This window comes from Anabas testudineus, chromosome 13 (assembly GCF_900324465.2).
Source record: "Anabas testudineus chromosome 13, fAnaTes1.2, whole genome shotgun sequence".
In the NCBI taxonomy this organism is placed as follows: Eukaryota; Metazoa; Chordata; class Actinopteri; order Anabantiformes; family Anabantidae; genus Anabas; species Anabas testudineus.
The window spans coordinates 12772506-12782825 of NC_046622.1; the positions used below are offsets into that span (position 1 = coordinate 12772506).

Consider the following 10320-nt stretch of genomic DNA (forward strand, 5'->3'; position numbering starts at 1 on the left):
GCGAAGCTTACGTAGAGTTCCTGAATGAATCATGAGGCAATTTACCGCTCTTAAAAAAAAAAATAAAAAGAAAGTGAAATAGTTTATTAGATGCATTAATGTGTAACTATGTGTTTAGACAATAAGTTAGGTTAATTAATATTATTAATATTACTTAAACTGTGCTGGAGCCTACTCTTATTAGACTTAATATATAGTCGCGATAAAGGAGCAACACCAGGAAAATATAAGTAAGCGAAGGCGGGGGGTTATTTCATGTTATATCTCATCATAATATTGATATTTGTAATAAAGTAATACAGTTTTTATCCAGTATTTCATTATTGCGGGTCTATTTCCTCACCGCGGATGTGCACTGACGTCTCGGTAGCGGCAGGGAGGTGACGTCACGTGCTTTGCCGTTCACCCCGTCTTTCCGTTGAGGCTGGCTGAGCTGTAACTGCTGTTTCTCGGGTGAAGATGGCCGCAGGTCCTCTCTCTGTTTCTTCCAACGCATCCACAAACAACGATGGCATCCTCATTGGTGACAAAGTTTACTCGGAAGTTTACCTTACGATCGATAACTCGCTTGTACCCGAGGAAAGGCTCTCTCCGACACCTTCCATGCTCGACGGCCTCGACCTGAACACGGAGACCGACCTTCGCATCCTGGGATGTGAATTGATTCAGTCGGCGGGCATTCTTCTGCGGCTACCACAGGTACACTTAGCAGTTAATAACCTAACACCGAACTTGGCTGTGTTGGTTTGTTTGTGTATTACTTGTAATTAGCTAAGGTTCACAGGTTTTATAACCCGCGACACGCCGTGGCCTGGTTATTAGCAGTTTGCTAACGTTAGCTCTTTGACGTTGGCGTGGTGGAGTTAAAATGGCGGCGGTCTTTTGTGCGAGGTTATCTCAGGTGTTATACAAGACAAAGTACAAATGCTCTGTTTTTTCATAGGTGGCAATGGCGACTGGACAGGTTCTCTTTCATCGTTTCTTCTACTCCAAGTCCTTCGTCAAACACAGTTTTGAGGTAAGTGCTTACAGTTTGAGGATCTTTGTCATGCCGGTGGTAGCAGTAGCAATGTTAGCATAACGTTGTGGTTACGTTCGTGGCAGCCATATTGTCTATAGTTGTAACGTTACCCAAGTTCTACAAGTGATTTGAGAGACGTATGTATCAAACCCCAAAGTAGAACGAATATACATTTTCTAGACTTGAGTAACAGATTAATTCAACGTTAGCTTTCCAGGGTGACTTGTTTCTCGCAAACGAGATCAGTTTAATCTCAGTTACACAATCTGTCATTACAGAGATTACTCTTGATTTGTTCATCTGAAAACATCTGACTCCATCACCCTCAGTCACGTTGTCCTATGCTATAATGCTAGAATTAAAAGTACAAATAACAGTATGATTTGTTATATTGACGTTACCATCAATTCCTGTTGTGACAAGTTATAATCAATTCAATACTTTAATACACTTATATAAATTATGGCTTGTAAATTTTGTCATAATGTCTTACCATGTTTGTTGCATGTGGGCCCTTGTTTTGCATGTCCAAAGTTATTGAACTCTTTCTTCCAACTTTTCCTTTGCGTATCTTAACAGATTGTTGCTATGGCTTGTATCAACCTGGCCTCCAAGATTGAAGAAGCGCCACGACGAATACGAGATGTCATCAATGTTTTTCACCACCTGAGACAGCTCAGAGGAAAAAAGTAAGTATCAACAATAAGTTTTTTTTTTCGGTAATGGATAATATTTTTGTTTTATGAATTGTGCTGCATTGCATTTGTTGTGTTTATCCAATGTTGTATGATGAACTGTTTTTACTGTGAAAGTGCTCTTCTGTTTATCCATGTACTCTAAACCATTTTAAAACTTTTCAGTTCCCCCTCACTGGTAGTTTCAAAAGTGTAATTGTCAACATGACATCTGAGTTTGACATTACTCTTGACACTGAAGTCTCGACAAACTCACTTTAAAACTGGAGTGCATTTTAATCATTGTAAGACAAGGCACGACTGCTTTATTTTTGAGAGTGCCTCTGTCTTCATAGAAATCTGTTCATGTCAGTACTATAGACCGTGGCATTAACTTGGATTCTTTTTTCCCTTGCAACCAACTAACAGCGACCAGCTACATTTACCAAAGCCTGGGTGATGTGGAATGGTACGTAAGATGAAGCAGTCGGCATGACAACCATGATGCGAGGGGGTCTCTCTCCTCCCCCAGGCCCACCCCACCCCCTCCTATGGGAGACACCCGTGGTCTGATCCACTGCGGGGCACTGGGATCGGGGATGACAGGTTGGCCGAAGGTTCTTGGCCCCCGGGGCGCCTTGAGGACTCCTGTGGTTCATTCTTAAGCTTTGGGTATCAGTCCGCATAACTGCGGACCGTTGGGTAATGTAGTTTTCTTCTGACTGCTCTGCACCATTCATTTTTGTTCATGCTTGAAGAGCAAAACCCCATTCACCAACTGTTAACCATGGCTTTTATAGAAATATCACCTTGTTTGTTGAGGTCAGTGCATGCACTGTAGCTTTGGTAGGCTGTTATGTATCAGGAATTGTGGCACATTTGTGGCTGGACTGTTCTGGCCAAATGTGGATAAAATCATTATATCTATTTTGATAATGGGCTTTATATTAATTATAGAGAGGAATTCCCAAGCATGTGATTCGTAGAATAGAACTGTATTCACAATGTTTGCCAGAGATAAAAATACTGAATTACTCCCCACTTGTGTTAAAAAATGTTAGATGGACGTCAATATTTTCTAAGTTCCGTTTAGTCTGTTTTTCTAGTGTAGCAGTAAATTGGACATAAAGAGGTTGACATGCATTTTGTGTGATTTTTTGATCTTATGCATGTTTTATTTTAGAAACATTGGCTATGATTGCAATAAAATAATGTTTAGCAGTGTCTGCATTATTAGTATTTTACATGCTGTGCTTTTACAAGCAGCTGTTTAGTGCAATAGTACTTTTGTAGCAAAATATAGTTCATTAAGAAAGAAAATTATCAGTCTGAATATTCTGGTGGGTTATGAGCTTAAATACTAGCTTTAATAGTTTATTAGTTTTTATAGTTGAAATCAGGAGACTGGCAGATTTTTCCTATGGAAGGAGGTAGTAATATAGGCAAAGATCTGAGTTGATATTTCTGTTAAAGCTGTGGCACAGGGTGTTTGAGCATTGTCTACAGATCCCATATGCTTTCACTGGAACCACAGGAGTCCACAAACCCCAGCAAACTGTCAGGCATGCTTGCTTTGAGTTGGTTGAAACGGGAAAAAAAGCAGAGTACAAAAGAACAAAAGGGCACTTTCTTTTTCACTTTTGTTTTGAAAGGGGGAAATATTTTATTTTGATTCCTTTTATAAACTAGGACTCCAAGTTCATTGATACTTGATCAGAACTACATAAATACCAAAAACCAAGTCATCAAAGCGGAACGGCGGGTCCTGAAGGAGCTGGGCTTCTGTGTGCATGTCAAGCATCCACACAAGGTGAGTTTAAGCCACACTAAAAGTTATTCACTTGTGTTGTGCAGTGTACTTCCACCTTAACAGTGCCACGCGTAGATTTGTTTGTATGTGTTTAACATGATAATTTTGTGTTTCCAGATTATTGTCATGTACCTTCAAGTCCTGGAATGTGAGAAGAACCAGACATTTGTCCAGACGGCCTGGTAAGTTCCTTCCTTGTTCTCTACTGACCATCCCCCCAACAGCAGCAACCTGTGTCATGTCTGCAAGAAATGCCACCAGACCTGGGCTAAAGATGAAGTTGAACGAGTTTCAAATGGTTGAATTACTTGAAGAGCACTTGATTTATCTGCTGGGAACTTGGGACAGACCCATATGTGGAAACGGCACCTGTCAGATAAGTGATATTCAAGTGCGTCTCATGTTTTAAGCACGAATTTGAAAAGCTTTCAACAACCATTTTGCCCAGGTCTGACCGCGACATTCCCTCACTCCATTTTAACCTTTTCACCTCTTTTTTTTTTTTTTTTTTTGATGGAGCAATTTATTTTATTGCAAACCTGTTACGTGTCTCACTCTCTGTTTTCCCTTAACATGGCTTTGCTATAAAGTCTGTTTGATTTGCTGTGCCCAGGGAACTTGGTTTAACTTTGTCCTTTCTCTCTACTCTTTGATTAAAGGGTAGTCCATGCTGGTAAGTCACATAAAGAACCTCTGAACTCTGCCTCCTCCAACCACATGACCTCAGGAAGCTCCCCCTATTGGCTGGCTGCCCCTCTCCAGACAGCCAATCCCAATGCCGAGATTCACTGAAGGGGGCGGGCGGGCCTTTCCCAACAGCCAACATCGTCTTGTTTTCTCTTGGGTGTCCAAAAGGATTTGTATTTTTTTGGTCTTGCTACAAAGGTTTCAACTGTAATACCTATTTTGCCAAGTAGCTACAGATACATTTATATACTTTTTTTTTATAGTTTACTTGCATCTAACAATGAAGTAAACTTAGCCAGAGCAGATTTACTTTTTTCACCAGCTTTTCATATTTAAAGCAGATTACTGTGTCCTGTCCCCAACTGACGTGGTGTCCAGACATGTCTGTTTTGCAGGCTGATCCAGTTCGCATGTTTTGCCTCGAAGGACCTGTCTCACTCACTCAGCAGTCAGAATCCAACGGCCATGTGTTCTGTAGTAGTTTTGGCATAGACTGACCTGTGAAAGTAACGTTTAGGTCATTCTTTTGTGAGGGCAGGTTAAACTGGACGTAAACCCTATGTCAGGTTTTCAACAAACCTCCAGCAGAACAGTATACATGTTTTGATTGGTTGGAAATTTACACATGGTGTATACAAATGGAGAAGTGTCACAACTGTAGAAAGGATGTTGCACTGCTTTTTGATTAGTTTTAGTATGGTTTTTAAGTTTTTTGGCTGGGTTGTAGTTCTTTTCAGGTCTTGTCTCGACTAACTTTCTTAGGGAGTTTGTCATGTTGTTTTTGTTATCACCCGTTTTTTGTCTTAATGACTTCTATGTTCAAGGACATAGATGATCACACCATCCTGTACCTGCCCGATTAACATCCTGGCCAATTTATTTTTCCTACTTTCCCCCAGTGGCTTATCTCATTTATCCATTCTCCTAGATAACCCACCAACATAATCTGTTTTGAGATTTTGCTCTGTCCAAATAGAGGCACATAGATTGCCATCTAATGTCAGTCTTGCAATTGCATATAGTGGAATGAGCTTGTGGACATATTGAATCAGTGAACTTATGGGAGTCAGTTTCAACTCAAGAAAGTTATTATTTTAAGTAATTCATTGGGGATTTGCAGTTGAATCTTTCTTGCATTATTAAAATTCCTTATGGTTCAGATACTAAATATACAGACTTTAAAATATATTAAATTAGAGCAGTGTTGTATCTGTTGATCACATCAGCAATCTACTGACTCCCAAAAAGTAGCTGTTGTGCATGTCACTGTACATACTGTGCCTGTATATTCTCCCAGATGTAACAATCTGAAAGTGGCCACTGAACCTTGGATGAATGTTGTACATTTGCGTGCCTGCATGTGCCATTGTATTGACCATCACTAGTATTAATAGTAAAATAGTTACACTCGGGTCATATTGTGGTATGGTCGTCTTGGCAGATCTTCATTAGATTATCTACCATTCGTGTCTTCATGCTTTACCTGTGACATACAGCACTCCCATGGATGCCCCAGAGAGAAATGGACAAAGTTAAACTTCACAAATCAAAATGCAAATATCACTTCAGCGCTGTGTAAATTTTAAAATGTGTCTGTTGTGTCTATTTCTGTTAAGGCTAAAAATAATATTGAATGATGTGGTCTCTAATCATCCAGTGGACAATTTCTAACCTATACTCCAACCATTTAGAGCAGTTAGAGCATTAAGGCAATTTATACATTGCTCAATGCTGATTGTAAGAATTAACTAGACTTGGTATTTAAAAGAAAAGTCTTAAATATGAAGCTAACACTGTATCTCTTAAATGTTGGCAGTAATAGCTTGTGGTCTACAATGTGGGTATGGGGGAGAGGTTGCTTTGTGTAGAGAAGATGCTATGTTTTGGTTTGTTCTTTTTGTCCCTATAGGAACTACATGAATGATAGCCTGAGGACAAATGTGTTCGTGAGGTTCCAAGCAGAGACCATCGCCTGTGCCTGCATATATCTCGCTGCTCGAGCTCTGCAGGTCAGTGGCCACCTGTTGCCATGAATACTTATATGTTTACGTCTCACATTTTCACCACATGGTTTCAGATCAAATCATCTGTATAGTGTAAGTGTTATAACATCTTGTACATATTTTTTTTTTATTTCAGATACCCCTGCCATCCAGACCTCATTGGTACCTGCTGTTTGGAGCCAGTGAAGATGAGATTAAAGACATCTGTATCACCACCCTTAGACTCTACACTCGGAAGAAGGTACGTGGTCCTTTTTATTTATTTATTTATTTTTTTACACTAATCTTCCCTATTTGTCAGAGAAGCTGTTTGTCACAACAATCCTGTAAGCTGCATTGTTTAACTCTGCTTGTTTGACAACTGTAAGTGTGATTTCTCTTGTGCAGCCCAACTATGAGCAGCTGGAAAAGGAGGTAGAGCGAAGGAAGGTATTTTTGGCAGAGGCTAAACTCAAAGCCAAAGGCCTGAACCCTGATGGTACCCCTGCACTCTCTACCCTGGGTGGCTTCTCTCCTGCTTCCAAGCCTTCCTCCCCAAATGTTGTCAAGGTAGAGGAGAAGTCCCCGAACCCCCAGACCCTCAAGCCAGTTAAAAAGGAGCCAGACAACCGGACTCAGGTCAACAAGAGTCCTTACAATGGGTAAGAAACTAATAAAATTTTACAGAGATTTTAGTAATGAAGATGTTTGTAAACTGTTTTGTCAGCCCTGAGGATAGACTGACATGTCGGACAACATAAAATTAAACGATGTATATGGAGATTTTAGGGACTCAATTTGTAATCCCTAAAATAGTTTAAATATGTGCTGACGAATGATCTTTCTGATTAGCCTAATCCTTTTTATTCCGCAGGTTGAGGAAAGAGGTGAAAATTGGGAGGAACAGCAGGAGTGGAAGTCGATCTCGTTCGAGAACACGTTCTCGGTCTAGATCTCGCTCTCCTCGCAGACAGTAAGATTATTTACATTATTATAAAGACATTGTGAGTTTACTAGTCTAAGAATTAACGTGTAATATTCTTACTGAGCTTCTGACAATGAGCCTCATTTTAGCTTAATTATCTGATTGCTAATTTTTTCCTTTTTCTTTTACTTTCACAGTTACAACAGTAGGCGCAGTCGCTCAGGGACCTACAGTTCTCGTTCACGCTCTCGTTCTCACAGTCGCAGTCCATCACCTCGGCGACATCAACCCTCACCACTCCTACCCCATCTCAAGTCCAAGACCAGCCACCATGGCAACAGTGACTCAAAGTCCAGCGGACGCCATAACAACAGCGGGAGTGGAGGATCCGGACATAAGAGGAAGCGCTCGCGTTCTCGCTCACGTTCCCGCACTCCAGTCAAAATTGACAGGGAACGGGACAGAGAGAGGGAACGGGAGAGAGACAGAGATCGCAGCTCCTTTGACCTCTCTACAAAGAAACACAAACATGATCGAGGAAGTGGCCATCGAGGAGACAGGAGGGAGAGGGAAAGGTCGCGGTCCTACGACAGGGACAGAGAGAGGGAACGTAGCCACAAGAGCAAACACCACAGCGGTAGTGGGCACTCAGGACATAGTCGTCACCGGCGTTGAGACAAACCCATCCCAACAGACTAGTTCTGGGGCTGATGGTCACTGAAATGTTTCCCCTATACTCATAGTAATCAAATTTGGTGTATTCTCTGAATTCTGTCAGCAAGTCAATGAGAACCTTATCTGTTTATTTAATGTTAATTTAAAGTCCATGCCAGCTGGATTGACGTTAGCAGAAACATCTCACAGGTTCTTCAGATGGTTACGTTTTACTACAACTGATTATGGACATAAATGTAATTTCTGCTACCTATTAATGCTGCAGCAATCTGAGTCAAATGCTGCACGTGTGCTGTATTTGAGAGAACACACCAAGTTTGATTTAATTTTAATCATATTACCAGCTTCCTACCAACATATTTTGGTTTCTGGATTTCTCATATGCACCCCGAAAGGTTTCATTTAAATGGTATAAATTACAGGAATGCTAATTGTTTTCTACTTGTAAATTTTGTTGCATACACCAAATCGTAGAACCCTGAACATTACCTTTTGTCCCACTGAGAACTTGTAATAAAGCATCGACATCAGCAGTATTTATGTCAACATTGTTAAAATCTGTGTGAACAGATATCTCGCTGGTGGATTATTTATTAATTTAACGTGTCTCCACAACAGCACATATCTGTCTCTTAGGCAGAGGTGTGAGATGTTGTGTTGGTGTAGACTGAAGGTGTGCATCTGAGGAACCCAGGCAGCAGCAGCCACCATGCAGTGACTGTTTGTATGTTCGTGCTGAACCTTTTAGCACAGGGTCAGACATGATCAGTGGCTGAGGGAGGGCACTAGTGCATTGTGAAATCAGTCCCAGACCTGTCATTTCCTCCGCGTACGTGTTTTACTTTTTTTTTTTTTTTCTATTATAACCTGTCTCCACACCTCCACATCCCCTTAGCCTGTCTTTATTTTCTTGGTTTTACATGTGAAGTTATGAACTTTGGGAAAAAGAAACTTATTTACAGTGTAAAGATTGATGGATGTCCACTGACAAAATGTGAACGCTTTGATTTATAAAAGCGAACAGTTCGGTGGAAAAGTTAAATGAATAAATGTAAAATAAAAATGATCATTCAGGAAAGATGTTTGCACATTAAGGGACTGGCAGGTGAATGGTTTTTGTTTTATTTTTTTGGGCAGATGTTGCTTGTGTTTTGTATAGTTTCCAAAAAAGGCAAACTGGTTTTTGATTTTTTTTTTTTTTTTTTTTTTTTTTTTTTTTTTTACAGCAGGGATGCAGACTTGATTTCAGAATGTTTTAGGGTTTGTCAATTTGTTACACTGGTTTTAGTCTGCACGAGTTAATGTCCTATTTTTATTCGATAATAAATGAGTTATGCCACTGAACTGTATGTTCTTTTATTGAATCAGTACTTGTTTTCATAAAGAGCACCATTAAGTAAAATACGATGTATGCAGTGGAACACTCCCCCAGTTAGTGGAGGTGTGTGAAGCATCTCATGTCATGAGTTGGAAATACAGCTGACTTGAATCTTCAGAATTAATCAAGTGTGTACTCCTCTTGTGAGAAGTGCTGTATTCTTAAAGGTTAGAAAACAGCTGAGCACATGTATAATGGCAGCTAGAGGGAGCTGTTTGCCTTGTAAGCCCTTGGTGTCCAACAGTGTTCATATACATGGAGGTGGCTGTGTACATTTTTTATATTGTTACTACTGGTATTAAATTTAGTAACAATGTGCAGCAGAAGGTAACTTATCATGTTTCTACTTTAATGTTTGTAAATAGCAGTGGGACAGTGTATAGACCAACTGATACTCTCATTAAATACATAATATATATACTTCATGTTGGTTTATTTAGTGTCTTTCAAAAATCCCATAAAAAAATATAGACAACAAGGCCCAGACAAATCTTAATGAGATTAGAATAACCCTGTTTGTGTCCATCATTAAACATGGTTAAAGTAGAAACATATTAAAATGCAGTAATAAGTCACTGGACTGCACAAGATACTGTTAAAATACTCTGTGATCGAGTTGCAAAGTTTATTAAATTAGATACTTGTGACTGTTTAGATCTGTCATTACTCTCTGTACTCACTCATGTCACTGCTCCAATTTCAATTAAGCAGCTTCTTCTGTCTCAGAGTTTCCAAAGCCTTTCGATTCTTACACGCTTCATCGTGTGGCCGTCACACTGAGTGATTACATCTGCGGGAAAGTTCAGGTCCTCGCAGCGATGAGACACACAGACACGCATTTGACGGACCAGGCCGGAACGTCGCATGCTTTACAAATTGTGCAACAGGAAGATGGTGCAAGTATTGGTTAACACCGTGTCCTGTGATGTGCATTAAAGCACTGTGAGGGATACAGTTGTGTCTGTAAGCACTTTAGCCTCTGTATGAGAGTTCAGCTGACAAATCTACACCTGATAAGAAGGAGAAGTGCATGAAAGAAGCAAGAATGTGTTTAACATTTGCTGAAATGAAGCCAAAATTGCAGCTGACTGTCCTCTAAAACACTATAACATACCTGACTGATCCCCTAATGTAATGTTGGACAGCTGACAGACATGTGTTGGACAAA

At 40.1% G+C, this 10320-nt stretch overlaps 1 protein-coding gene across 1 annotated transcript; it reads left to right on the forward strand.

Moving 5' to 3' along the window:
- The first annotated feature begins 392 nt into the window (after positions 1-392).
- Positions 393-9118, forward strand: ccnl1a (cyclin L1a). The gene is made up of 10 exons (XM_026367792.1): positions 393-699; positions 944-1018; positions 1601-1710; positions 3385-3505; positions 3623-3687; positions 6102-6201; positions 6332-6436; positions 6583-6836; positions 7049-7147; positions 7297-9118. The coding sequence occupies exons 1-10, from the start codon at positions 460-462 to the stop codon at positions 7772-7774; spliced, it is 1647 nt and encodes a 548-aa protein (XP_026223577.1). The 5' UTR covers positions 393-459; the 3' UTR covers positions 7775-9118.
- The last annotated feature ends 1202 nt before the right edge of the window (positions 9119-10320 follow it).

Excerpts from the sequence above, each read along its gene's own strand:
- ccnl1a (XM_026367792.1), top strand. The coding sequence starts at position 460 with ATGGCCGCAGGTCCTCTCTCTGTTTCTTCCAACGCATCCACAAACAAC. Across the intron at positions 700-943 it reads TTCTTCTGCGGCTACCACAG|GTGGCAATGGCGACTGGACA; the intron begins GTACACTTAGCA and ends GTTTTTTCATAG. Across the intron at positions 1,711-3,384 it reads AGACAGCTCAGAGGAAAAAA|GACTCCAAGTTCATTGATAC; the intron begins GTAAGTATCAAC and ends TTTATAAACTAG.